A 27,990-nucleotide genomic window follows, 5' to 3' on the forward strand; every position below is an offset into this window, starting at 1 on the left:
GAAGCCAGGGAATGCCGGCCAATGGACTTAGGACAGGAGCTCAGCCAGGTGGGGAGAGCGTCCCTGTCATCTCGCGTGGGTGCAGCCCCTTGGCTCTGCCTGGTCACCGCCCTGGCTGGGTGTGCAGCCTCTCGGCCTGCCTGGTCACCGCCCTGGGGCCTTCCTTCTGGACCTCCTGCGCTCTGAGTAGCAGCTCTCCCCGCCCTGCCCTGGGCTGCTCAGCGGGCGCTGTGGCGGGCGGACGGGCCCTGGCTCGCAGGCCGTGGGTCTGTCCTCAGATCCTGTGACTACCCTGGCCTCCTCGTTTCCTGGGACAAGGCCTGCGGCAGGTCTTTGGAGAAGTGTGGTTTCCTTCCTCTGGACAGCTTAGAGCTCGCCCAGCAGGGACGTCCGATTCCCCATCTGCAAAGCCAGAACTTGGGGGGGGGGTCCGCCTCAAGCATTTCCTCCCCAACGCATCAAGCTGCAGGGAGCCCCAAGGCCATGTCCAGGGGTAGGTGGTACCTGGAGAAGTCACTCCTCTCACCTGCCCCAGGTGACTGCTGGGCGTGGCCACCCTTAGCCTCGCAGGACCAGCCGAGCCCTCCAGGGCACAGCAAGGGGACAGCCCACTGCTGCCCCCGTCCCGGGCTGATTCCGGCCTCAGGATCCCACAGGGTGAGGCTCCGAGGATGGGCAGGGTCGTCACGGCCACAGACAGAGGCCACGTTGCCCCCACGGTGGTGCCTCCTCTCCCAGGGTCTGTGTGGGGGGCGTGGGGCCTGGGGCTTCCTCCCCCTGTGTCCCGAAGCCTCGCAGAGCTGGGCACTTTCCTCTAACGATGCCCAAACACCACGGGAAACCTGACCTGGTGCCAGCGCCCGGCACTGGGCCTGCAGCCTCATTGGAAGGGCTCCGGTGGTGCTGGGGTAGCCTGAGCCCTAACCCTGTGCCAGCAGAAGGAGGCCAAGAGGGGGCAGAGGTGGAGGCCAGCGAGAGGCAGCCGCAAACCAGGAGCTCCGAGGGAGGCCGGGGCAGCTGCTGCCCCAGGGCCTCGGGCGGGGTGGGGGTGGGGGAGCCAGCCCTGCCTTGACGTGGGACCTCCGGCCCCCAGAACTGCTGTTGTCTGAAGCCGCCCCGTCGAGGGACTGTCTCTCAGCGGCTGGAGCTCCCGGGAGCCGCTCAGTCTCCGACCTTCCGTAAGGAAAAGCAGTCGGTACTGCTCCGTACTCGCAGTGTTCGGCCGGGAAAACTTGTTCCTAAGAGGGTCCCTGCAGGACCCTGCAGAAGAACAGTAAAAGGGGGTGCAGGCTGGGCCCACGAGGGCCCCCCAGGCTCTGGAACACCACACGGGGGCTCTCTGCTGGTGGAGCCTGGGCGCAACCCCTCCCCCGGGGTCTGGCAGCTGAAAAGCCCAGCCCAGGAGGGCGAGGGTTAAAGGGAGAATGCCAGATAGCGCACACGTGGGGGAGGCAGGACGGCGGCCTCCCCCCACCCTGCCCTGCACAGCCACAGCAGTGCAGACCGAGGTCCTGCCACGGCTCGGGAGGCCATGAGACTGCCTCCTTCCCCCACGCCTCCCTCCTCCCTGCCTCCCAGGGAAGTAGGGTTTGTGAGCCAAACACGGGGCTGAGCAGATCTGTGTGTGAGCCCCCCGAGAACGGCGGTCTGGACGCACCCGGAGCAGCTGGAGGGGCCAGCCAGCCCAGGAGTCCCAGGTGGGTCTCCCAGGCCAGGAGGGCGGTGGGGCTGAGGCCCTGACCCGGAGCCTCTGGGAGAGCAGCCAGGCCTGGGCCGGGGGCCGCCAGATGCTATGGAGGGGCCGGAACAGTGGAATTCCCCGCCCGTAGAGACCGTCCAAGGAGGCTCACATGTTCTGTGGCTACGGAGCTCACGAGAACTGACAGGGAGGGGAGGAAGCCGCAGGCCAGGGTTTCCTGGTGCCCCCTAGGACGTGGCTGGGTGACGCTGCAGCCGCTCAGCCTGCCACTGCCCAGGGCTCCACGGACACACTGCCATCCCGGCCACAGGAGTGTGGCTCTCCAGCCAGCCACGGGGGACTCGGCCCAGTGGCTCTGTGGCTGTCCAGGCTGCGAGAGGTGCCAGCCAGCAGGGTCTCCCAGAGGGCCACAGAGCCAGGCCAAGGCAGCCCCAGCCTCACGGACCTGCCTGGAGTCAGCTTCCTCACCTGTCCGGAAGGCCACTGGGAGGCAAAGCCCCGGCTCCGGCGTGGGTCCCCTGGCTGTGTCACATCAGAGCGGGTGGCAGGCGGAGACACAGGAAGCAGGGTGGGAAGGGCTGGCCTCGCCCACTCTGGGCACTTGCCGGGGTCCCAGGGTGGTAACCCCGCCCCCATGACCTAACACCCCCCACCAGGCCCTGCCTCCTACAGCTCCCAGCACCCTTTATCACCACTGAGGCAGGGGCCCCTGGGGACAGGCCACACCCACGCCTTGGCACACCAAGCCCACTTCCAAGAGGACGAAATGAAGGCTGGGAGAACTCAGTGCAACGGAACTCCGCCCCCCCCCCGCCCAGGTTCCAGTGCCGCCCACCGAGTGAGGTGTTTGTAGATGCCTCTGTAGCTGCCATTTCTGTCATGCACAAACCGCCCCAGAGCTCAGCGGTTTTAGGCAGATTGGACCAGTTATCCACCACTCTGGGGTCAGAGTTTGGGCTCAGCTGGCTGACTTTGCCGCTGCCGTCACCGGCGTCACTCACGCACCTGCAGTCGCGGTGGCTGGGCTGGGAGGTGGGATGTGGCCTCATTCGGGGCTGGAGCTGGCTCTGGATGGTGGCTGGGCATGGGGCTTCACTTGGTGTCCCGGGGCAGCCCACGCCGCAGGCTGGGGCCGGACATGCAGCCAGGCCCAGGGCCAACAGAGAGGTCGACCCAAGGCACAGACACAGCGCCGGGGGCTCCCCGGACGCCACAGCCCTGAATTCTCAGTGCCGCCGATGGTCGGCCTGGCGAACCTCCTCCCAAGTTCTGTGGCTCCCGAGGTGTGCTGCCAGGGGGCGTCCCCTTTCTCTGGGCAGAGATGAGCGGGCGTCACTACTGGTGACGGAGGCTGCCCGGGAGGAGGGGTGAGTTGTTTCTCCCGCGTCTGTCACGTGCCCTCCAGGGCCCCCAGCAGCAGGCCCACGGCAGGCGGGGCGGGGCCAGGGCAGTGTGGGTATGGGGGTCTGGGGGCCCTCACTCATGGCCAGTGCGGGCAGCCTTGGTGGCGTCATCCCCATTCCGAGGGTGGACGCCCTCTGAGACACCCCGTGGCTATGGCTGGAGGGCCATTTCCAAGGCGGGGTGGGGAGGCCGTGTGGGCTTTCTCCAGAACGCAGACACCTAGGACAACCCGGCTCAGCCCAGGAGAAGCTCTGTGCCAGCCCCCACCCATCTTCTCCCTGCCCCGCCCACCTCCAGGGACAGGTGGGGAAGGTTCTGGAAGGTACTCTAGGGTCTGCATTTTTTCTTTAAAGGTGTATTCATTCGGGCCGGCACCACGGCTCACTAGGCTAATCCTCCGCCTTGCGGCACCGGCACACCGGGTTCTAGTCCCGGTCGGGGCGCTGGATTCTGTCTGTCCCAGTTGCCTCTCTTCCAGGCCAGCTCTCTGCTGTGGCCAGGGAGTGCAGTGGAGGATGGCCCAAGTGCTTGGGCCCTGCACCCCATGGGAGACCAGGAGAAGCACCTGGCTCCTGCCATCGGATCAGCGTGGTGTGCTGGCCGCGGTGGCCATTGGAGGGTGAACCAACGGCAAAGGAAGACCTTTCTCTCTGTCTCTCTCTCTCTCACTGTCCACTCTGCCTGTCAAAAAAAAAGGTGTATTCATTCTATTTATTTGAAAGGCAGGGCCAGCACCGTGGCTCACCAGGCTAATCCTCCACCTGTGGTGCCAGCACCCCGGGTTCTAGTCCCAGTTGGGGTGCCGGGTACTATCCCAGTTGCCCCTCTTCCAGGCCAGCTCTCTGCTGTGGCCCGGGAGTGCAGTGGAGGATGGCCCAAGTGCTTGGGTCCCTGCACCCACATGGGAGACTGGGAGGAAGCACCTGGCTCCTGGCTTCAGATCGGCACAGTGCCAGCTGTAGCAGCCATTAGGGGAGTGAACCAATGGAAGGCAGACCTTTCTCTCTGTCTCTCTCTGTCTCTAACTCTCTGTCTCTCTCTCGCACTAACTTTGCCTGGCAAAAAAAAAAAAAAAAAAAAAAAAAAAAAAAAAAAAAAAAAAAAAGGCAGAGCGACAGAGGGCGAGATCTTCCATTCGTGGCTTCACTCTTCAAATGGCTGCCACGCCCAGGGCTACGCCAGGTAGAAGCCAGGAGCCAGGAACTCCATGGGGGTTTCCCCAGGACTGGCAGGGCGCGCGGACCCCTCTCTGGAGGCTGCAGGATGAGCAAGGGGAGGGGTGGTGCTGACTCTGTCCTAGGGTGTGTTTCTGGAATGGACATCCTCTTGGTCTTGTGCTCACACAGCTTGGCTGGCTGGCACGGGCCCTCTCCAGCCCCCGGCTCACAGCCACCCAGACACAGGGCCAGCTCACCCCGTCTACAGATAGGGAAACTGAGGCTTGCCCCAGGGCGCCCGCCAGGATGGGCCGGCTGGGACCCCGGCCTGGATTCTTCTCCGACTTGGCAGCTGGATGAGCCGTGCGGGGTGCAGGAGGCCCCAGTGAGCTCACTCGCAGCGCAGGGGCTGGGCCCCGATCCCCGCGAGAGCGGAGCTCAGGCTGGGGAAAGGGCCCCTGTCCAGCGGGGCCTCCGCCCACTTCTGCCTCTCTGGGCCCACAGCCAGCCTGTCCCTCGGTGGGGTGCCAGGGGGCCGCCTGAGCTGTCTCCCCTCTGGGGGTTCCAGTGGGCACTGGAGGTGGGCGGTCAGCATTCCCACGGTCCCTCAGCCACCCAGGAACCATTGTGCCGCCTGCTCCCTGCTCCGCCTTCTAAAATGCAAATCCGACCATCCCTGCTGCCAACAGCCCGCTCTGTTCCCAGGCTCCCTGGACCAGAGGAGGGCCTCCCCCTCCTCACACCCCGGGGCCTTTGCACAAACCAACGGGGCATTCTTTCCGGTCCTCCCTGCCGGCGACCCCCGTCTCTGGGAGGGGTAGCGTCTTCCTGACCCCCGCGGCCACTGTCCCCTGCCTGGGTCTGCTCTGCCCTGGAGGGGAGCGCAGGGCGCCAGGGCTCGGTGTCAATGAACTTGCTCCTTGGACTCAGACGGAGCTAAGCCTGGCTGCCGGCACACAAACCCTGGTGACACGCAGAGTTCTTCCGCACCCGGGGCCCGGCGTGCTGCAATCGTGCCGGGCATGCCAAGGCAGAGCAAAGGGGCTGACCCGACACGCTTCTCGGCCAGGGCCCTTTTGTGTTGGCTGGACGGGAGGCCAAGGACGAAAGCAAGGGGCTGGAGGGGCTGGAGGTGTGAGGGTGTGGCAGAGAGCTGGCCACCCCACTGGAAACACCGTGCTCTTCCTCGGTAATAGGACCCGACGTTTGAGTCTGCAGCCCCCTAGGCCAGAGACCTGGTCCAGCCTCCCTCGCGGCTGGGTGCCCACGCGACTGAGTGCTGGCCAGCCTGGTGTGAGTGGCAGTGCCTTCAAGGGAGGCCGCAGCCCCTTGCTTCCTGCTGGCCGGAACCTGGGTGCCACGGCGGGGGCAGCTCAGCAGCCATGTTGGCCCTTGAAGTCTTGTTTTCGTTGTTACAGAGTTACAGAGAGAGGGAGAGACAAAGAGAGGTCTTCCATCTGCTGGTTCACTCCCCAGATGGCCACAACAGCCGGAGCTGCGCCAATGGGAAGCCAGGAGCCAGGAGCTTCCTCCAGGTCTCCCACGTGGGTGCAGGGGCTCAAGGACTTGGGCCATCCTTTACTGCTATCCCAGGCCATAACAGGGAGTTGGATCGGAAGTGGAGCAGCCGGGGCTCGAACTGGAGCCCATATGGGATGCCGGAGCAGCAGGCCAGGGCGTTAACCCGCTGTGCCACAGTGCCGGCCCCATGTTCTCCCATTTTTGCCAACGCTGAATCCTAATAATTTAAAAGATGGAGAGGAGGGCTCCGATTTGGAGGATTCTACAGCACCCAGGGAGTGGGAGTGGAGGGCCAAGACTGCCTTTGAGACCCCCCCCCGGGGGCTTCTGGAATCTTCTGCCCCCCACTCGCCAGCCACCTTCCCTGCGCTGCAGACAGAGCTGAGTCCCAAGCCCTGCCCTGAGGGACTTCCAGGACAGAGGCCAGCGGAGGGGACGATCCACTGGAGGAGCTGGGGGTGGGGCAGTGGGGTCCAGCCCTCCGCTACTTCCGTGTGCAGCTATTGAGCGCCGGCTGTGTACCGCGGCCTTGATCCGGAGCTTCTGTGGCAGAGCTCAGTCTGACGGGGGAGGCAGAAGACCACGTCTGGGCAGAGTGTCTGCGGACCGCCGCCCCGCTCTGCCAGAGGTGTGGGAGGGGGCCGACGCGCCCCAGGCTTCGCGTCCGAGCCCACCATTTCCAGCGGAAGAGGGGCCGGAGGGCGAGCTCGCTGGGAATGGGAGCCGGCACGGGCTGCAGCGCACGCATGCACTCGGCCGTTTTAGCCATGTTAAGGTGTGCACTTCCGGGGGCTGCCGCCCAGGCCCGACCCTCCTCATCCTCCCGCACCTTCACTGCCCAGCCCCACCCTCCGTCTCTGCACCGCTGGCGACTTGGGGCCTCCTGGGAGTGGGGTCACGGCCAGCCTCTGGCCCTGTGCAGCCGCGGACAAGCACCCGCGGACACCGCAGCCGTGTCCTGGTCATCCCCAGTCAGGGACGCCGACCCCGGCACTGCCCCGGGCACGGGGCTCCCCGGGCCCAGTTCTGGGGGACTTCCGGTTCCCGCCACCCTGGTTCTTCAGGACAGCGTCGCCGCGGCGTGTCCCACAGCGGGATGGGCGGACAGGAAGAGCCCCTGAAAAGGCCACGGAGCCCGCCCCGCCCCTGAGAGGGCGACCAGGGGGTCGGGGACCCCGCGTTAGGAACCGGAGTCCGCGCGCATGCGCAGTGCCTGCTCTCCTGCGACACAGAAACGCCCGGGCAGGACGGGCTCGAGCGTGAGGTCAGCGTGAGGTCAGCGCAGCCGGCCGTGAGGTCAGCGTGAGGTCAGCGCGGGGCTGGCGAGGTCGGCGTGGGCTCTGCTCTGAGGTCAGCGTGGGCTCGGCCGCCAGGTCAGGGAGGGGTCGGCCGGGGTCTTTGGTTTGGCTGAGGTCGGCGTGGGCCGGCTGAGGTCAGGGGGCCTGGCTGAGGTCAGGGGGCCCGGCTGAGGTCAGGGGGCCGGTTGAGGTCAGCGTGGGCTGGCTGAGGTCAGGGGGCCAGCTGAGGTCAGGATGGCCGGCTGAGGTCAGGGGGCCGGTTGAGGTCGGCGTGGGCTGGCTGAGGTCAGGGGCCCGGCTGAGGTCAGGGGACCAGCTGAGGTCGGGGGGGCCCGGCTGAGGTCAGGATGGCCGGCTGAGGTCAGGGGGCCAGCTGAGGTCAGGGGGCCAGCTGAGGTCGGCGTGGTCCTGGCTGAGGTCGGCATGGGCTGGCTGAGGTCAGGGGGCCAGCTGAGGTCAGGGGGCCAGCTGAGGTCGGCGTGGTCCTGGCTGAGGTCGGGGGGGCCCGGCTGAGGTCAGGGGACCAGCTGAAGTCAAGGGGCCAGCTGAGGTCAGGGAGCTGGCTGAGGTCAGGGGATCCCGGCTGAGGTCGGGGGGTCCCGGCTGAGGTCAGGGGGCCAGCTGAGGTCAAGGGGCCAGCTGAGGTCGGGGGGGTCTCGGCTGAGGTCGCCGTGGACCCGACTGAGGTCAGGGGGTCCCAGCTGAGGTCGGGGGGTCCCGGCTGAAGTCGGTGTGGGCTGGCTGAGGTCCGCGTGGGCCTGGCTGAGGTCGGCGTGGTCCTGGCTGAGGTCAGGAGTGGCCGGCTGAGGTCGGTGTGGCCCGGCTGAGGTCAGGAGTGGCCGGCTGGGGTCAGGATGGCCGGCTGGGGTCAGGAGTGGCCGGCTGAGGTCAGGAGTGGCCAGCTGAGGTCGGTGTGGCCCGGCTGAGGTCAGGGTGGACTCGTGGTGCATCTCCTTTCCGCTGTCTTTCCTTCTGTGGGGTTCAAGGACCATCAGGAAGTGTTTAAGGGTCCAGTCTGCCTCTGGTGCGGGGTCTGCTCCCTGGACTGTGAAGTCCCTGCAGGTCCCCTGTGCACCACCCCCAAGCACCGCCAGGCCCTCCAGGCTGCCACCCACTCTGTGCTTTTGTCGCTCGCTCGCTAGGAGTCTTGTTTGGGAAGGCCGGGGTGGGTATCATTCTGGAAGAGGGTGCTGCCTTGTGGGGGTCCCAGGCTCCGCTCACCGTGACAGGCACACAGCGCTGGGGGAGGGCAGAGGGGCTCCGGCCGGGGCGGCGCTCACCGAGGTCACGCCAGGAGCCCCACGTGTGCGGGTGTTGTCCCCAGCCAGCACCCGCCGATGCTGTGCCCCACACAGAGCAGCCCCGGGCAGGCTGTTAAGTCGCCTGGGATGGGGGATGGTAGACAACAGAGACCAGGCGGCCGGGCTGCACGGCCTGGCTGCCGTGTTTTTTTTTTTTTATAAGATTTATTTTATTTATATGAAAGACAGAGTTACAAAGAGAGGTCGAGACGGAGAGAGAGCTCTTCTGTCTGCTGGTTCACTCCCCAGATGGCTGCAACGGCCAGAGCTGTGCCGATCTGAAGCCAGGAGCCAGGAGCTTCCCCAGGTCTCCCACGTGGGTGCAGGGGCCCAAGGACTTGGGCCATCTTCCACTGTCTTCCCAGGCGACAGCAGAGAGCTGGATCGGAAGAGGACCTGCTGGGACTAGAACGGGCGCCCACATGGGATGCCGGCGCTTCAGGCCAGGGCTTTAACCCGCTGTGCCACAGCGCCCCCCCACCCGGCTGCTGTCTTATTCTAGGTGGGGTCTCCAGTATGGATGAGGGGTGACCACATGCACGGATGGACTAGGACAAGTTGGCACTGGATTCGGCGGTGTCAGCCTCCCCTAAGGACGAGTTCTAGCGAGGGAAGGACACGTCCTCTCTTTTGCAGTCTTTGGGAAAATGAGGAGCCCTGTGCAGCTCAGGTTACCTTGGTTTGAAAGTGTGTGTGTGCGTGCATGTGTGTGTGTGCGTGCGTGTGCGTGGGTGCGTGCATGTGTGGGTGTGTGTGCATGTGTGTGGGTGTGTATGTGTGTGCACGTGCGTGTGCGCATGCACATGCTTGGGTGTGTATGTGTGCACGCATGTGCATGCGTGTGGGTATGTGTGTGCACGTGCGTGTGCGTATGCACATGCGTGGGTGTGTATGTGTGCGCGTGCACATGCGTGGGTGTGGCGGTGCAGTGCATTCAGGAGTTGGGTTTGTCCTGGTGCCTACGGCAGGCTGGTCTGCTGGGGTGGGGGAGACAGGATGGCCCAGGGCTCTGGCTTGACATGCTGCTCACAGGCCGGGAGCAGGGTGGGGTGGAGGCGGGTCAGAGTGGGGTGGCTGAATGAGAGGCTCCTGAGACGGTGTGTGCCGACAGCCAGTTGAGACGGGGGCACCAGGGTCAGTTGTGGGGCACGGAACCCCGGGGACACCCCCACTTAACAGGCAGGCAGAGGGGCCGAGTGTCCAGGGAGTGCATGAGCGGTCAGGAGGAAGCGGGCCTGCGAGGGCGGGGCGGACCGGGCTGCGGTCAGCAGCGAGGGACCCGTCCTCTTCCAGTGGGCCGTGTGAGCCGGCCCCACCCCCCTCCTTGGGAAGCTGGGCCTGTGGGGGGGAAGGGCTGGAGGCAGCGAGCCGCAGGCGGGAGGCTGCAGGGCCGTGGCACACGTGGGGCTCTCCTTTGAATCCGGGCCTGGTGGGGTCTTAGCCGCTGAGTCGCCCGGGGACACGGCTGCCCTCGTTCAGAAAGGACAGAGCGCCATGGAAACCTGCCCGCTTCCCCAGGCACGCAGCGACCGTCAGGGCCGGAGGTGCTGGCCGAGACCCGTCCTCGTCCTCCCTCTCATCTGTGTTCCGAGCCCCACGGCACAGCTCAGGGGAACGGGAGCCGGGATTCCTGCTGCTGCGGCTGCTTTTCCGCGTACCCGGGGACCTTGGCGGTGTCTCACACTGACAGCTGACTTGGCCAGGCCCTGGGGGCTCCCATCTCACCTCCGAGCCCCGCGCGCCCCTTCCAGGCCTGGCCGAGGGCTCCCGGGAGCACCAAAGCCCATGGCAGGAGCCGGGACGGGATGCGCTCGGATCACACGTGACGGGGCCTGGATGAGCGTGCATCTGTTACACATTTCCCAGTTTATTCCGCCTGGCCTCGGGCCCAAGGGTGGGCCTGTCTCCCTTGGTCCTGTCGCTCTGAGAGGCCTCGGGGTGGCGCCCGTCCCGTCGTAGGCCCAGCCTCACTGGGAGCTCCCGCAGTGTTTGGGCGTGTCCGAGGCTCCTCTGCAAGGCAGGGTTTCCAGGTGAGCCCAGTGTTGGGGCACAAAGATGGGCTGTGCAAGTGCTGGTGGGAACTTGGAGTGACTGAGGGACTGAGGGCCCGGGGCCAGGGCAGGCGGTGGTGGGGACCCAGAGCGAGGTGTGGGACAGACCCCGTCGCCAGCCCTGTATCGCTTGTGGCGGATCTGTGTGACTCCTCCCCTGTGCCTGACACACTCGCCGGGTGGACCACGTGGACGCTGGTGCACGTGCGTGTGCAGTTTCTCGATGCGGTGGTTCTCACTCGGATCCGAGCACAGGTTCAGAGGGCCTGGAACACAGGCTCGGCGAGGACCCGCCCCAGGGCTGGGGGTCTCTGATGTGGACCCAAAGTGAGGGATTTACAGGGAAATCAAGACACGCACCCACAAAACATCCCCGCACCCCGAACGTCAACAGCAAGGAGCCCGACAGCGGGCGTCTCATGCCTTCCAGGAGAGTCCGGAGAGCTGATGTGCAAGGTTCCTGACTCTTAAATAAACACCCAGTTCCAGCGGGCACGCTCCTTCCTCTCCCGAGCCATCCAGCCCCAGGCCCCACTGCCCCCCGTTCAGGGCGATCCTAGCCACGGTCTGCACCGCTCCAGGGACGCCACTTGGCCCCTGGAGCCTGGGCCTGCAGAGAGAGCGGCCGGCCGCGGAGACGCCGCTGCTGTCACTGGAGGAGTGCGCGGTCAGACGGGCTAAACAGAAGCTTTATTTCGTTCTGGAGGGCGATGGGGGCTTCCACGTGTGAAGTTACTTCTTAAATGGAGCAAGGCTCTGCCGTGCTGGCCGTGGTAGAGCCGGGCTGGCTTGGTCTAGGAGGGCTTCCAGCACACGTGAGCGGCACAGCCAGTCAGGGCCGTCGCGCTGTTGTGTTCGCTGTCGGATGCCCGTGACGAGCGAGAGCCCCGCTGCCGCGGCTGCTGGCTGGAGTTCCCCGAGCTTGGCTCTGCCCATCAGTCTTGCACTCAGCCGGTCCTTCCTCGCAGGGCACGTGGCTCTCTGGGGCCACGCTGCACCCGGAGACTGCGAGCCCCCGAGAGCCCCCCACGCGCACATGCCTCCCCTCTGGCTCCGCTTCTGCTCCTGGTGGCCTGGCCAGTCCCAGCCCCTCCCTGCGCTGTGTCTGTTGGGTGGGTGTGAACCAAGAAATGCAGAGCCCGTGGCACTGTCTGGAGTCGTTTTGTCATCCGTGGCTTCTGAGCCTGGGGCGTCCTCTGTCTCCCAGCCAGGGCGAGGGAAATAGGATCCTTCCGAGGCCTGGCAAGAGCTGAGTCACTCACCAGTCTCCCGGCAGCTCGACGGGGCCTGGGGGCAGCACCTGTGTGGAGGCCTGTGTACCTGGCCAGACGCCCTGCCGCTCAGAGGCCACTCCAGCAGCGTGGGGGCTACACGTGTGGCCCAGTCTGTCCCCCACCGACACGGCGGTGCTGTGGCCGGTTCTCCCGTGTTCTGCATGCTCGTAGGATGGTGTGGGGGCAGAAGGGCCCTGTTCTTCTGAAGCCGGGGCTGCCCGGCTGTCACGGCAGGCAGGCTCTGCCTCTGTCCTTCCGTTCAGAGCGATGTGGATGCGTCACAGTGAAATCAGGACAGTGAGAGCCCTGCCTGGGCACGTCCCGCTCCCCTCCCCCAGGGAGGTGTCCACGGTACCAGCAGGCTCAGCCCCACCCACTGCCCAGCCACCTGGCCAGGTGTGTGTGGGGGTGTCCCTCTGTGCCCAGTGCGGGAACTGGGGGGCCACCCCCACAAGGCCAAGTTCCAGGCTGACTCCCCGGCCCGTCCCGACAGTGCCCGGCCCTTCGGCCCGCAGCCCTGGAGCGCCCTCGCCGTCTCTGCCTGTGCCTTCCCCACAGAACAAAGCCGCGCTGGCAGTGGGTGGCTCTCCCCAGTACAGGGACTGGGGCCGGTGCAGGAAGCGGCAGAGCGGGGACACAGGCGTGAGGTCGTTCACGGGGAAGGCAGGCAGGGGCGTTTTCCTGGGACTCGGTCAGCGGGCTGATGTGGACTTCGTCAGCCCTGCCCCTGGCCGAGTCCCGTGCTGCCCCAGCCCAGCTCGTCCCCACACCTGAGGCACAGCTATCCCTGATTCAAACCCAGTCCCCACTTCCTGTGGTGAGCGGCTAGCACAGGGCACCTTTTCCAAGCCGGAACCCCGAGGACGAGCAGGCGGGGCCTCCTGCCACCCTCTTGGTGCTTCGGAGGCGTCTGGTAGCTTTGACCGAGCAGACGGGCAAGGATGGGGTGGCTCCACGGGCAGCAGACCCGAGTGCACGAGTGGAGGCGGGGTCCGGGGCTCACTTGGCCGTCACCAGGCCGATCAATGAAAAGAAATTTGGTTTGGCAGCTCATAGGCCAAAGAATGAAACGCGCAGGAAGTGGAGAAAGGGCTGGGCAGTCCTTACCTCTCTCCCCTTCCGCTCGCGGGCAGGGGGCAGTGAGAGGGTGTGCTCGGTCAGGGATGTGTCACTGCCCAAGGGGCCTCCCCAGCCCGACCTGTCCTGAGAGGCCCCCGGCCTGGGGCTGCGGCACTGGGGCTCTGCCACAAGCAAGGGTTCATCTTGTAGACTTCGGGGCCCTCTGGGGGCAGGGAGCCAGGCACACAGCATGACGGCTGCCGCCTGCCCCAAGCGAGCCCAGGGAGGCATGTGTCACGCTGCTCCTGGGGCGCCTGCTGGCTCTCAGGTCTCGGTGGACCCAGTGCCCAATTCTACCCAGAGTCCTTCCCGGGGAGGGCAGCTCTGGTGGGCAGTGCCCCAGGCGGGAGGGGAGGGGAATGGGGAAGGAAGAACTGTGTGGCGGGCCGGGGTGGGGTGCAGCTCACATCAGGGCCCTGCTGCTGCTACCCTCGTATTAACCCCTGCCCCACTGGCCTCGTGGCCGTGCCGGCGGCTGAGGTTGTGGCAATGCGGGGCCAGTGACAGTGCCCCCAGGCTGCCTCCCGCTGGGCAGCCGTGCCCAGTCTGGCCAAAGGCAGGCTGTCGGCCGCTACAGAAGGCATCTTCCCAGTGCTCCCTCCGTCTGGAGGGCTGGAGGTGAGGGGGTGATGGAGCCACTTGGCCCTCCCAGAGAATGATGGAGAGGCACTTGGGATTTCTTAAACAAAGAAGCAAAGCCAAGGAGAGAAACCCGTGAGGGTGCTGGGTGGTAAGCAGGTGCAGTTCTGTTCCTGACAGGGACGGTCCCCACCTCTGGAGTGCGCCTTGTTTCCTAGCGCTAACCTATCCCTGACAGCCATCGCCATTGGGGGGTGGGGGTGGGGACGGGAACCTGGGATGGGAGGAGCTTTTCTTCGTGGGCAGGAGCGGAGCAATGACGACATCGTCGGAGTCGTCGGAGTCCACGTCGTCCCCGGGCTGCAGCCCCGAGGGGGAAGACCGCGCTGCAAGGAGGCAGAGACAGGGTCAGCCATGTGACTGCACGCGCCGAGAGGGCGTAGACGCACACCGCAGCCCTTCCCTGGCCCTGCTGCAGCCGGGACACGCCAGCCAGGAAGCCATCCTGGTTTCCAACTCGGCTACGTCCAAAAGCCAAACACGAGCACAAAGTGAAGGCTTGCCAGCCCCGAAGAGGCCCTGCGAGCGGCCCTCAGAGCGTCCCGGGAGACGGCTGCAGAGAGCTGGCGGCCAGCGCGTGTGGGAGGCCGGCCCCTGGCCCCACAGGCTGGTGGGGGGAAGCGTGGCCGTCTTCCTCAGTCTGCGCTGGGGGCGGGCGACCCCCGGGGCTCCCTTGGACAGATGGGGGTGGGCCCAGGCTCAAGAGCCTGAGTCTTACTCCTTCAAAACCTGGTAATTTAGAGGGCAGGACGGTGTCTGCGCCGGCTTCCTGCAGGGAACCGAGGGCACAGGGACATCAGGAAATTAACTGGGAGTCAAGGCCATGTTCACTTTTTTCTTTACAAGCACAGTGAGCTCAACGCAGGGCTGGATTTCACAGTGCCCTGGTCCTTGTGTGGACAGAAGCTGACCACCGGGGCACATTCTGCAGCTTTCACACGGCAGGTGGGCCTGCCAGCTCCGCCAGCTCCCCCAGGGCAGCGGGCAGCGGGCAGCGGGCAGCGGGGCCCTGGGGCCGGCGCATCCTCCCCCAGGGCTGGGGCTGCTAATCTGGGTTTGCTGAGCTTCACAGTTCAAAGTTCTAGATCTGACAAAGCTAGGAGAACCTGACGGAAGTGGAGAAGCCGTGATCCCACAGGTGGTACCGGGGCACATCTCCAAGCAGCTGCCTCTGCTGAGCCCTGGGGCAGGGTGGGGGAAGGGCCAGTCTGGGACTCCGGGACCGCACACGTACCAGAGTGGGCCTGCGGGGTTGCTGGCTGCTCCAGGTCTTCCGTGGCCTCCCGGCCGCTGGCTTCACCGTCCTCACCTGAAGAGACACACCCACTGGAAGCACCACCGTGCACACAGGGCCCGCCGCCCGCCCGTCGTGGGGAGTGCTCCTCCTCTGTCCCCGGTCACCTGAGACCTGAGAGCCCACTGCAGTCCAACGTGTGTGAAACCTCCCTGTGCCCCGGCACAAAGAAAACCCCAGACTGCGGTCCCTGAACCTCCGGCACTGTTAGCTTTACAGGAACAGAGCTGGGGACGGGCACTGGTTTTTCAGCTGTGGAACCGACAGGGAGGTCCTGTGGCCTTGGCCAGATCAGATTGGGGGCGGGGCGGAAGTGCCCTGGGAGCCATCCAGCCCTTGTCTGCACGGTGCACCAGGAGACTGTGGCCCACGGCTGGGCCTGCTGGGATGCACGCTGGTGTCAGGTGCAGGGACCTCGCGGGAAATGCAGTAGGGCTGTCCTGAAGACCAACAGGCGAGGCACTGGCCTGAGGGAGAACCCGCCCCGCCTGAATAAGGCCAGAAGAGAGAGAAGAGACAGAAGCTGCGGAGCTCAGCCTGGGTGGCCCAGGACCTGGCTGGTGACGCTGGGGACCGTGCAGCGAGCTACCTCGCAGGGCTCCCGGGCAGAGGCGTGACTTAGTGTGGGATAAACCTCCCTGCTGCCCTCCAGTGGCCACACTTAACAAACCCTAGAGCGCACGCGCGTTACCGGGGGAGGCCGTGCGGTGGGGCGGTGGAGGCGTGGTTCCGCGCGGGGCGGAGGCAGGTCTGTTCCTAGCAGAGGCCGCGCTGGCTGCTCTCTGACTGGTCGCGCTGGAGAGAGAGGAAGCCGGGCTGTGGGGATGCATCCCGCCAGGCCTGTCGGGTTGGCCTGGACACTTCCTCTGTCCGTCACCCTGGGGCAGTGCGGAGGTCAGGCTGTCCTTGCCCCCTCTGCCTGCAGGTGGGGCCAGCAGTGCTGTGCCCGGGACGTGGAGCACACAGCCCTGCACCTGAGACCACGGCCGCTCCCAGGGCCCATGGAGCGGGCTCTTGGCAGTGACTGTCCAAGGCAGTGGGGAGCCGCCACCGTCTTCCAGGGACACTGAGATACAGCGTGTGCCCCAGGAGAGACAGGAACGTGGCAGACATGGGCTGGGATGTGGGGAGGGAGTGCTGGGCTCCTGCGCCGAGCCTGGCACTGTCTCGGGCTCAGGGGCACCTGGGGTCTCTGCCTGTGGGCGATTCTCCCCGTTGCCTCCCGGATGCTACACAGAACACAGAATGGTGCCAGGGCTCACGGCAGGAGGGCTCGGGTGGCCCCACTCCTGTCAACACAATGCTGTCCGGGCACCGGGGGCAGCCAGTGCATGGCCAGCAGTTCCCGTCACTCTGTGAACCGAAGCCCTTCTGTCCGTCTTCTCGGAGAAGGTGCTGCTCTGGGAGGGCCGCTTCCCGAGGGAGCTGCCAGTCACATCCGCGCTGCTGCAGGAACTTCTCCAGGGGCGTGACGGCGTGCCGCACCTGCTCACCGCCCGACACCCTGCCGGCTGCCCGCAGTGGGCGCTCTGTGACCAGACAGCAGTGCCCGTGCCGGCCTCACCTGAGCCTGGCCCGTGCCAGGTGTCCCCGCAGCGCCGACTGCACCAGGACGACGGCCGCCTCTGTGCTGTGCTCGCCCGGGGTCACGGGGCTTGGACTGCGGGGCGTGGGCGAGTCCTGTGCGTAGACAGCAGGAGAGGCCTGAGGGCGCCAAGCAGACTTCCTGCCCTGCCCCGCCCCGCCCCCCCCGCAGAGACACTGGGGATCCTTAAACCTTTCGTGGTCTTAATGAGCAGGGGCTGACAAGGTGTCTGTCTCGCGAGACGCAAGCGCAGCCAGCCCAGCCCGCTGAGGGAGCTGCTCCGAGCTAAGCCAGGACCGCGTGCTTACCTGAGCTGGGCGGCCTGGCCCACCGGGAGGCTCTGGGCTGCGCCCTTGTCTTGACAGCAGCTGCGCCCGGGCGAGATGTCCCCTGAAAGCTGCCTGAAGCGCCACCGCTACCTGTCAGGGAGAGGAGAGGGCGTGGAAGGTGATGTGTACCGCCGCGGGGACTCCTGGGAAATCTCGCTGAGATCTCCCCGGGGGGAAGAGGCACAGGTGTGACTCCCCGAGTCTCGGGATAGAAAGGAAACAGGCTGTTACCCACGCTGCGCTATGCTAGCTTCCAGGAGGCCCTTGTTTCAGCTCCACCCCGGGAGGGCCTGTTCACTCCATCTACTTCCCGTGTACACAAGGAGGCCAACAAGTTTGTGGAAAGCAGATTTAGAAGATAACTTATTTTAGTGAAAAAAATTTTGAAACCTATACAGTTTTTTTTTTTTTTTTTTTTTTTGACAGGCAGAGTGGACAGTGAGAGAGAGAGAGAGACAGAGAGAAAGGTCTTCCTTTGCCATTGGTTCAAAGGCCGCCTTGGCCGGCGCACCGCGCTGATCCGAAGCCAGGAGCCAGGTGCTTCTCCTGGTCTCCCATGGGGTGCAGGGCCCAAGCACTTGGGCCATCCTCCACTGCACTCCCGGGCCACAGCAGAGAGCTGGCCTGGAAGAGGGGCAACCGGGACAGAATCCGGCGCCCCGACTGGGACTAGAACCCAGGGTGCCGGCACCGCAAGGCGGAGGATTAGCCTAGTGAGCCGCGGTGCCGGCTCCTTTTATTTTTCAAAGATTTATTTGAAAGGCTGGGGCTGGCGTTGTGGCACAGCGGGTTAACGCTCTGGCCTGAAGTGCCAGCATCCCATATGGGTGCCAGTTGGAGACCCAGCTGCTCCACTTCCAATCCAGCTCTCTGCAATGGCCTGGGAAAGCAGTGGAGGATGGCCCAAGTGCTTGGGCCCCTTCACCCGCGTGGGAGACCCCAAAAAAGCTCCTGGCTTTGGATTGGCGCAGCTCCAGCCGTTGCGGCCAATTGGAAGAGTGAACCATCGGATGGAAGGCCTTTCTCTCTCTCTTAACTCTTGACTTTAAAATAAATAAATCTTCTTTAAAAAGAGCGAAGTTAGGGGAGAGAGAGAGAGAGAGGTTTTCTATCCACTGTTCACTCCCCAAATGGCAGCAACAGCAGAGTCTGGGCCAGGGTGAAGCCAGGATCCTGGAACTGCGTCCAGGTCTCTCAAGTAGGTGACAGGACCGCAAGCACTTGGGCCATCTTTTGCCTCCCCAGGCACATCAGCAGGGAGCTGGACTGGAAGTGGAACAGCCAGAACCCAGACCAGTGCTCTGACAGGGACTGCCAGTACTGAAGGCTTGTTTACCACTCGAAAGGCACAGTTAGAGTGAGGTGGGAAGACAGCGATCTTCATCTACAGGTTCACTCCCCAGATGGCCGCCACGGCTGGAGCTGGGCTGGGCTGATGCTAGGAGCCACGAGCATCTTCCAGGTCTCCCATGTGGTGCAGGGGCCCAAGCGCTTGGGCCATCTGCTGCTTTCCCAGGCCACAGCAGGGAGCTGGATGGGCAGTGGAGCAGCCGGGACTCCAGCCTGCTCCCATATGGGGTGCCGGCACTGCAGGCGGTGGCTGTCCTGCTACGCTGCAGCACTGGCTCCTGCCTCGCAGTTTCTCCTTGAGATGCATTTTCCATGAGCTTCTGAAATCGAGCAGTGCAGAGCAAGCTGTCTGGACACCCGCAGCCATCTCTGGGGTGGTTTATCCTGTGACCTGGGTCGTGAATGGTTTCCCTACGAAGTGTGCAGGTGTGGAGTCAGCGCTGTGTGTAGCAGTGCTTGGCCGAGGAGGAGGGTGAGCGCGCGCGACGGCCCTGGTGCAGCGACAGGAGCTCAGGGTCTCCGCGGGTCCCGGTCATGTCGGAGGAAGGGCAGGAGCAAGCAGTGGATGGCGGCCTGACTTTTTAAATTCATTTCTTTATCTGAAAGGCAGAGTTAGAGACTCTTCCATTCGCTGGTTCACTCCCCAGATGGCTGCAACTGCCAGAGCCAGGCGGATCTGAAGCCAGGAGCTTCTTCCAGGTCTCCCACGTGGGTGCAGGGACCCAACCATTGGGCCATCGTCCGCTGCCTTCCCAGGTGCATTAGCAGGGAGCTGGGTCAGAGGTGGAGCAGCCAGGTCAGAGGGATGCCCACACAGGATGCCGACGGCGGCTCCTCCCGCCGCGCGGCCTGACTCCTGAAGCTGGGCAAACCCAGGCTCGGGCAGGGAGGGGGAGGACTTCATCTCAGACACGCCGCGGGGCAGCATGCGGACTTGAGGCCTGTGCAGGCAGCGTGCTGGCTCCCTGCCTGAGCCCGGGGGCGGCAGGCAGGGGTCCAGGCACTGCCGCTCAGCACGTGGACGCTCTGGTGAGAAGGCGGAAGCGTGGAGACGCACAGGAGCCGGGCAGGCGGCCTCTCGGGGAAGGCCTCTCAGGGAAGCTCCGGCGAGCTGAGGACTGCGAGTGGCCCCTGGGTGTGGGAGCTGGTGTGCGGAGCGGCCCCTCCAGCGTGGCGCCCACATGGGGGCGGCCGAGGGGTGTCACCGCAGGAAGCCACCCTGGGGAAGTGTTGGCAGGAGGGTGGGGGCTTCCTCTCCCTTTTAGCTTTTCAAGTGTTCCCGCCTTAACTTGGAAGGACAGCTCAGTGGCACTAATTCCATGCCCTGTGTGCGGCCATCACCCCACCCCAAATGGAGCCATTTGGCAGCTTCAAGTCCATTGCCAGTGGAGTCCCCAGTGGCCTCCTGTGTCCGGCTCCCTTCACTCAGTGTTTCCTGGGTCACTCACCCGCAGGACAGGCTGTACACGCTCATGGCGCGTCAGCCGAGGGACATCCGGGTGACCATCTGTGGATGGGGCACACCCAGGAGAGGAAGTGCCGTTCTCCACATCCACACCAATGCCTGCTCCTGGCCGGTTTTGCCCCAGGCCGACCTGGTGGGGATGGAGCGGGTGGGGCTGGGTCTGCCCGCTGTTTCTCCGTGAGGGGGCTTAGAGGTTCGTGGAGATCTAAGTATGCGGGCAGCTGGGGGGCAAGTGCCGAAGGCCCCTCGGCCCAGGGGCACACTCTGGTCATGAGGCCCAGGGCAGAGCAAGCAGGGAGGGGTGGAGCCATGGTGGGGAGTCAGGGAGTCTGACGGGGCAGGGGCAGGTCTCAGGTCTCAGGAAGGGCAGGTGTGGAGGCACTGGCCTGGGGCGAGAGCTGTTGTGGGGGGTGTAACTGGAAGACTGGCAGGGAGGGTGTGGTTTGGGAGCAGTTGATTGGGAACAAGGTGTGAGCGCACAGGTGGCTGACAGGACAGGCGAGGCGGGTCGTGGAGTGAGAGGTCAGGCGTGAGGTGGGAGATGGCTACCGTTCGGCTGCTGAAATGCTTGAAGCTGGGAATGAAGGGAGGCAAGTGGGGGACCCGCCGAAGGGGTGGCTTGGGGGCTGCTCGGGCAGGGCGGTGACCGGCGACTGGAGGTGCTCAAGCCCGTCGCCTGGACCTCAGCATGGACTGACGTCACTGGGGCACTGCACTTGCTCACTGCCTGAACACAGGCGGGAGGGGCTCCCCGGGGCCTGGCCGCCAGGAGCCCATCGGCTGGAGGGCAGGTGGACGGGCAGTGGTGCGCAGCAACACCTGGAGCTCATGGCTCCCACCAGCCTGCCCAGACAAGGGAGAGGCCGGCCCTGCATGCTGGATCCAGTCAGAGACACTGCTGACCTCAGAAGCCCAGAGAGAAGGGCAGGGCTGAGGCCCCGGCACTGTGGCGCAGGGGCAGGCTGCTGCGTGTGACGCTCCCGCCCACGTCGCAGCCCCAGTTCAAGTGCTGGCTGCACTGTTTCTGATCCAGTTCCCTGCTGAAACACTTGGGAGAGCAGCAGCAGATGGCCAAGTGTTTGGGCCCTTGCCATCACGTGGGACACCTGAATGGAGTTCCAGGCTCCTGGCTTTGGCCCCGCCCAGCCCTAGCTGTTACGCATGGTGGCCAGCTGGGGAGTGAGCCAGTGGAGGGCAGATACCGCCCCCGTCTCCTTCAAATAAGCAAATGCATCTTAAAAGACTCAAGCACAATAAAGAATTCATGTTTTAGCTCTTGGGGCTTAGAACCGCATCAGGGGCCAGCGTTGTGGTGCAGCGGGTTAAGCCACCACCTGCAATGCTGGCATCCCACATGGGCGCCGGGTCACATCCTGGCTGCTCCACTTCCAGTCCAGCTGCCTGCTGATGTCCTGGGAAAAGCAGAAGATGGCCCAAGTGTCTGGGGCCTTGTCACCCACATAGGGGACCCAGATGGAGTTCCTGGCTCCTGGTTTTGGCCTGGTCCTTGCCGGGTGGCCATCTGGGGAGTGAACCGGCATGTGGAAGACCTCTCTATCAAATACACAAATCTTTAAGCTCAGCCCCGCCCCACTCTGCCATGGGAGACAGCCCTGTGTGGCGTCAGACACGTCTGCCCTAGCTCTGCGGTGCCCACCCGCAGCCACACGGCAGGCACCCTCTTCTCACGCCCACTCCTCCCGGGGTGCCCTGTGGACCCAGTCCACGTGTCACCCTCGTCACGCTGAGCTGTGAGCGTGGCTCCCTGCAGGTGCAGGTGCTGCCCGGCCTGGAGCTCAGTGAGGGCTGGGAGGATGAGCGGTGGGTTCGGAAGGGGGAAACACGTCTGATGTCTCAAGGTGACGTGGGGCGGGGCTTCAGAAGGGGCCTCCCGAGGGCTGCAGGCCTCACTGTGACTCCGGAGTAAAAGTCGTGTTTCGGAAGTAGTGGGACAGCTTGCTTACCTCGTCCAGCACAGTCGTCTTTTTCTGAAATAAAGAGAGGCCTGAGTCGGTGTGCGGAGGGAGGTTCTGCCCCCTTCAACCCCTGGCCACGCCAGCAAGGGGCAGGCTCCCTCTGCACCCCGCGCCCCAGGGACTTCCACACCTCAGGGACCGCCCACGAAGCCGTGAGGACCGCAGGGACAGGAGGACCCCAAGCATCTGAGGGGCCGTTCCCAGGCTCCCTCTGCACCCTAGGGGATGTGTTTGCATTTTCAGAGTCCTTTTATTTTTTCAAAAAATTTTAAAGAATTACTTATTTATTTGAAAGGCAGAGTTACAGAGAGGCAGAGAGAGAGAGGTCTTCCATCTGCTGGTTCACTCCCCAGATGGCTGCAGTGGCCGGAGCTGGGCCAATCTGAAGCCAGGAGCCAGGAGCTTCCTCCGGGTCTCCCACTGCTTCCCAGGCCATAGCAGAGAGCTGGATTGGAAGTGGAGCATCTGGGACTTGAACCAGTGCCCATAGGGGGTGCCAGTAGTGCCTGCTGGCTTTACCCGCTACGCCACGGCACTGGCCCCAGGAGTGGAGATTTAGCTTAGCAGTTAAGATGCTGGGTAGGACACCAGTGCCCCACATGAGTGCCTGGGGACAGACTAAACCCAGCTTCACACCGAGGAACTAACTTGTACTCCCCAGTGGTTTTTCTCTTTCTTTTTAAGGATTTATTTTATGGGGCCTGGCGCTGTGGCATAGTGGGAGTGAACCAGCAGATGGAAGACCTCTCTCTCTCTCTCTCTCTCTCTCTGCCTCTAACTCTGCCTTTCAAATAAATCTAAATAAATGAAGTGGACTCTTTAAATTAGAACAGGAAGACTTGGTCCCGGGGCCGGTGCTGTTGTGCAGCAGGTTAAGCCTCCAGCCGTGCGTGGCACCGGCATCCCACAGGGGCACCAGTTCGAGCCCTGGCTGCTCCACTCCTGCCCCAGCTCCCTGCTATGGCCTGGGAAGGTGGTGGAGGATGACAAAGTACTTGGGCCCTGCAACCATGTGGGAGACCCAGAAGCTCCTGGCTCCGACGCGGCCATTTGGGGAGTGAATCCGCGGATGGAAGACCTCTCTCTCTCACTCTGCCTCTCAAATAAACATAAATCCACCTTAAAAAAAAAAAAAAAAGACTTGGTCCATGGCAGTCCAGAAGCCAGCAGTCCTTGACACCTGCCTGGGGAGAGAGGAGGGCGGCCCGGAGTGCCCCTGTGAGAAGCAGCGGGCTGACGTGGGCAGTGGCCGAGCTGCCCCGGTGCCGCCTCCCCTGGGAGCGCTGGCTCGGCCCTGGCGGCCGTGCTTCCCTCTGGCTCTCTGCTGTGCACTGGGGAGCAGTGGACGGGGACCAGTGCGTGGGTCCCTGGCTCCTACACGGGAGACCGAGGTAGAGTTCTGGGCTCCTGGCTGTGGCTGCTGCTGGCCTTCGGGGGGTGAGCCGGCAGACAGGTGACCGCTCTGCCCTTCCCTGTCTGTCACTTGCCTTTCAAATACACAAGTAAATAATCTGAAGAAAAAGCAGCAGCAGGACCGCTGGCGTCCTGTGTCTCAGGTGATGGGTGTTTCCCCTCCCCCCTGAGCTGAGAAATACAGGGGTGGAGGGGCAGCGGCAGGAGGGAGCGCGGCCAGGGCACGGGCTGCTCTCTTCCCACAGGAAACACCTCTGCAGACGGCACTGGCGGGTTCTTGGAAACCACGCCGTGGCGACGGTCGTGGGTGACAAGCCAGCTGCCACCGGGTCCTGGCACAACCTTTGACAAGTGGAGAAAGTGGACGTGAGGGGCCGCTGGGGGAGGGGAGGCCGTGCCGAATTCCAGGTGTGAAGTGGCGTGGTGGGAGGTGCTGGAGCTACACACCTAAGTGGTTCTGGAAAAATGATTTGGGGTGCTAAGGCTGCCTATGCACTGCTGAGCGAGGCGGGGCTGGGAGGCGGGGCGCTGCTGAATCCCAGTTCTGAAGGCGTCCCTGGTGGGACCTGGGGAGCAGCCCGCCGGCAGCCCGCCGCTGAGGTCCGCAGTGCTCGGGCGGGCTCCGGAACCTGGTTTCTGTTTGCACAATACCAGGGACTTGTAACACAGGAGAGATTTTAAAGTCTCAGCTCTTTTTAAATGTTGATTTGTTTTTCATCTACTTGGCAGAACAGAGAGCAAGCAAGCTAGAGAGAGGTCTTCCACCCACTGGTCCACTTCACACACGTCTGTCAGCTCGGATTGGGCCAGGCCAAAGCCAGGAGCCTGGAATGCCACTCCAGTCTCCCATGTGAGTGACGGGGATTCAAGAACGCGAGCCACTACCAGCTCCTCCCAGAGGAGCCAGGTCTCCGTCCAGGGCTCTGACACGGGATGTGCACGTCCCGCGCCCGTGCCTGGGTGGATGTCTTGTTAGAGCGTTGGGCTCACACGAGACCAGAGCCTCTTAGGGACTAGAACCTTAGTGGCACCCGGCCCCGCCCCACGTGTCCTGTCCTGCCGCCCCGGTCCGTGTGGCCACGGGGCACCCGGGGCTCCTCGGGGCACTCACCTGGTGCTTGTACAGTCTCCACTGGGTCTGCAGGACCCGGGCGGCGGCGTCTCTTCTCCTTTCCGTGCAGGGGGAGGGGGCCCGCGAGACGCCCTCCCCGCTGGCGCCTGCCTCGGGGTCGTGCGGGGAGAGCCTGCTGCTGGCAGGGGACGCTGGACGACCTTGGGCCTGCAGGAAATGAAAGGGCGTGAGGAAGATGGGATCGGGCGGGAGGCGGGTGCGGGCAAGGCACAGGATATTGTCTGGCCCGGAGCAGGTGCTGTCGGTCACCGTCACACCGTGCACCGAGGCAGACATCCGCAGGGCGCAGCGCCCACGGCGGGCAGGCTCGGACGTGCTTCCCTGGAGGCCTGACTCGGCGGCCGTGTCCGGGAGGACAAGTGCCGACCCCTGTGGTCCCCGAAGGTTTTCCACTGGGCGCCGCGCTTAGTCGCTTCCCATTGTCACAGGAGCCGTGTGCTGCTCCAGCACCGTGGGGTGAGAGTGGCATGTATGTCTGGGGTTACAGGCAAGGTGGCCCCAGCTCGGGTGAAGGGAGGAGGAGGCAGGAGTGGCTGTTGTGATGCCGACGTAACGCGTCTAACCCGCTCTCCACAGGACACTCCCCATGGGGCCTGGGACCCATGAGCCGTCCTTCCCACGCCACAGAGCACGAGCGTGGTGGGCTCAGACACTGCTGAAGCCGCTGGCCGTGGACAGACGTCCAGGGCATACCGGCCGGAGTCCACCACTCTGCTGCGGTGCTCCGCCCTCTGGACTTCACCGGTCCTGGAGACGCTGCTCAGGGCTGGGCTGTTCCGGCCGGCAGACGTGCCTCTGAGCAGGGCGTGCGTGCACAGCCCCCCGAGCACCTCCACTGTCATGCCAAGCCAAGGGTCCTCTGCCCTGCGCGGCCCGGAGCCCACCAGTGTCATTGCAACCAGCAGTCCTTGGCTTGCTCAGCGCTGCCCCACCTCGCCCTCCAGTGACGGCCCTGGGCCCTGCTGCCCTGCCTCACCCTCACAGTGGCGGCCCTGGGCCCTGCTGCCCCGCCTCACCCTCCAGTGAGGCCCTGGGCCCTGCTGCCTCCTGGCTCAGGGGCGCCTGCCTGTGGCCTTGCCTCCTGTCTGCAGGGTTCTGTGTGAACTTCCTACACGACAGGTCCTTCCTCGGCTGACGAGGATGGGCCCACTGCTGCCCCATCTCCCAGGGTGCTCGCCTGGGGCCTCTGTGCCCGCTTCAACACGAGCACCGCCTGCCAAGGAGAACTGATGGACCAGGCGCCTGCCTCAGCCCCGGCACATCTGGGCCTTCGCCCTGTAGGGGTGGCCTTGCCAGTGTGGTCAGAAGACAGGAACACACTCAGAGCCTGAATGTGGATGTCCCTTCAACTCTGAGGCAGCTGCTGGAACCCTGGCTCTCGTCCGCACCGACCCCTCCCCTCGTCAGCACTCGCTCCTCCTCTCCGCTGTTCTTTCTTTAAGCATAGAAGCTCTGGTCTGCACCGACCCCTCCCCTCGTCAGCACTCGCTCCTCCTCTCTGCTGTTCTTTCTCTAAGCACAGAAGGTGAAAGGGCTCGTTAGGGGAGATGCAGGTAACATGGAAGGGAAGTGCAGCGTGCTTACGCGGCGGGCGCCGTGGCACAGCGGGTACAGCTGCCGCCTGCAGTGCCGGCATCCCACAGGGGCTTCAGCTCGAGTCCTGGCTGTTCCTCTTTCAATCCAGCTCTCTGCTATGACCTGGGGAAGCAGTGGAGGATGCCCACGTCCTTGGGCCCCTGCACCCATGTGGAGACCTGGAGGAAGCTCCTGGCTCCGGATTGGCACAGCTCTGGCCGTTGTGACCATCTGGGGAGTCAACCGGTGGATGGAAGACCTCTGTCTCTGCCTTTCAAATAAATAAATAATTCCTTAAAGAAGAAAGGTGCTCATAATCCTGCCATAGGCCGGCGCCGCGGCTCACTAGGCTAATCCTCCACCTGCGGCGCTGGCACCCCGGGTTCTAGTCCCGGTCGGGGCGCTGGATTCTGTCCCGGTTGCCCCTCTTCCAGGCCAGCTCTCTGCTGTGGCCCGGGAGTGCAGTGGACGATGGCCCATGTGCTTGGGCCCTGCACCCCATGGGAGACCAGGAGAAGCACCTGGCTCCTGCCTTCGGATCAGCGCGGTGCGCCAGCCGCAGCAGCCATTGGGGGGTGAACCAACGGCAATGGAAGACCTCTCTAACTCTGCCTGTCAGAAAAAAAAAAAAAAATCCCACCACACGAGAAAGCTGTTTTGTCAGTGCTCCGAGATGTTTTTCTTGTTTTTCTTTGCGCGCGAGGACCAAAGCTACATCCTTGCGCGCGTGTGTGCAGGGGGAACCCTCTCCCCCAGCAGCTCTCTTGCGCGGCACCCGCTTCAGCCACAGCCCAGTTCCGGGCTCTGCCGCCGCGTGAGGCAGCCAGCACGGATGCCTCCTGTGGGTCGGGACCCTGTTTGTTCCTGCTGTGGAGACCCGTCTTCAGGCTGGGCAGTAGGTGCTGGCGCAGGAGACACAGCGTGATCCTGACCACGCGGTCTCTAAGTCCTCGCTCAGCAGACGCGGTGCTGCAGGCGTCTCTGCCGGCACGGCCGGTCGGCCTTGAACCGAGGAGGATTCCAGCTCCACAGCAGTGACGTTCATTGAGGAAAAACAAGTGACAAACCCTGCAGCCAAAATCCTCAGGGAGACACGCAACCCAGCAGCAGGGGAGGCGCCCCCTGCTGGCTGACCCGAGTCGGGGCGCACCGAGAGGGAATGCCACCGGCACCATTGTCCTGAGAGCTGCACAGGACCAACTCGCTTTCCTTTTGGGCATCAGAGACCAGCATGATCACAGCAGGTCAGCGCCATGAACAACGTCTGGGAAACACGCTTTCTCCCCGAGGGCCGCCGCCGGGCATGATGTCCTGAAGAGGAGCAAACACCTGCCTGGTACTCCGGGGGCGCCATCGGCCAGCATGCCTCAGTGAGACACCTGCGGGGTCGCAGCCATCGGCCCACGGTGAGCACGGGGTCTCGTGACACATGGTGGTGGCATGGACAGCGGATAATCCCCTGGCGTTGGGATCGAGACTCACATACACCGTGAGCCCCCGCCGGCCCGGTGTGCCACATTCGTTACCGTGCAGCCTGCGAAGGACCCCGGCACACAGCGCGGGAACTGGGCTGGGTGTTGTGTCCCCCTAATGGCGGTGCTGTGGTTTGCCTCGCTCTGTGATGAAGCCTGTGCCGGCAGCTTCCCACATCTTCCAGCTCCGAGGTTTCTGTGTGGCCTGTGCCAGGTGCACCACACGGAAGCTGCGCGTGCCAAAGTCAGAGGCCTGACGATGAGGACCCCTGCCCTCCCGGGCGCCACAGCCCATCTCGGGCGAGACCGCTGCCCCCCACGTCCGTGTCTCCTCCCACGGGCAGGGCTTGTGGCTCTCAGTGTGGCCAGGCGGAGGTCCCTGGCACCCAGTGGACTCCTAGCTATGCCTCAACTCTTGAGCAAGAGGGAAGAGGGTCAGGGAGAGGGGCAGCAGGGGCTGGGGACCTTCACAGCCAGAGCTGGGCCTCAGCCACGCTGCCTCCTGTGGCGTCCAGGTCCTCACCAGACACGGAACTTGACGTGGAGAACGCTCACCCAGGTCAGGTGCTGGAGGCCCCAGACGGCCCACTCCTCCCCGGGGCTCGGCGGACAGCCCCCGCCCCAGTTCTGGGAAGGTCGTCACGCACCCGCTCAGCGCTCTGACTGGGATACCAGGTCAAGAGGCCAGTAGCTGACAGTACGTTAGTGCAGAGCCCAGACTTCCGCGTGCATGACTTCAGTTGCGGAAGGGTCAGCGTCAGGGTCAGGAGGGGGCTGGGTACAGAAAGAACCGGAAGTGCCCCGCCCCTGCCTGGACAGGAGAGCAGACATACTCACACGCACCTCTAGACTGGCTTCCACAGGGTCACTTCTCTCTCCTTTCGCGGTCTCCTCCAGTTCTTGGAGCTTGGTGGTCAGTGTCTGAATCTCCTCTCT

At 64.3% G+C, this 27,990-nt stretch overlaps 1 protein-coding gene and 1 long non-coding RNA gene across 11 annotated transcripts in view; one reads left to right on the forward strand and one right to left on the reverse strand.

Annotated features, from left to right (window-relative positions):
- The first annotated feature begins 1,487 nt into the window (after positions 1–1,487).
- Positions 1,488–27,903, forward strand: LOC138847102 (uncharacterized). Its single transcript, XR_011384705.1, has 3 exons — positions 1,488–1,697; positions 23,605–23,725; positions 24,584–27,903. It is a non-coding gene; the product is annotated as an uncharacterized lncRNA (long non-coding RNA).
- The window catches only part of IQCE (IQ motif containing E), a 48,523-nt gene continuing 31,635 nt past the window's right edge, over positions 11,103–27,990 (reverse strand). For 6 of the 10 annotated variants that reach the window (XM_070064826.1, XM_070064828.1, XM_070064829.1 and 3 more), the window contains 8 exons: positions 27,898–27,988; positions 23,987–24,154; positions 21,451–21,474; positions 16,651–16,761; positions 16,322–16,437; positions 15,449–15,552; positions 14,698–14,772; positions 11,103–13,789 (listed from right to left, as the gene is read on the reverse strand). In XM_070064826.1, coding sequence (XP_069920927.1) covers positions 13,629–13,789; positions 14,698–14,772; positions 15,449–15,552; positions 16,322–16,437; positions 16,651–16,761; positions 21,451–21,474; positions 23,987–24,154; positions 27,898–27,988 — 850 coding nt within the window. In that variant the 3' untranslated portion in view covers positions 11,103–13,628. Of the gene's footprint in view, positions 13,790–14,697; positions 14,773–15,448; positions 15,553–16,321; positions 16,438–16,650; positions 16,762–18,078; positions 18,621–20,735; positions 20,899–21,450; positions 21,475–22,457; positions 22,582–23,986; positions 24,155–27,897; positions 27,989–27,990 lie in introns of those variants that run through there. The other 4 variants (XR_011384704.1, XM_070064825.1, XM_070064831.1 and 1 more) reach the window with 4 other exon arrangements.

The sequence above is a fragment of the Oryctolagus cuniculus genome, chromosome 19, assembly GCF_964237555.1.
Source record: "Oryctolagus cuniculus chromosome 19, mOryCun1.1, whole genome shotgun sequence".
Lineage (NCBI taxonomy): Eukaryota > Metazoa > Chordata > Mammalia > Lagomorpha > Leporidae > Oryctolagus > Oryctolagus cuniculus.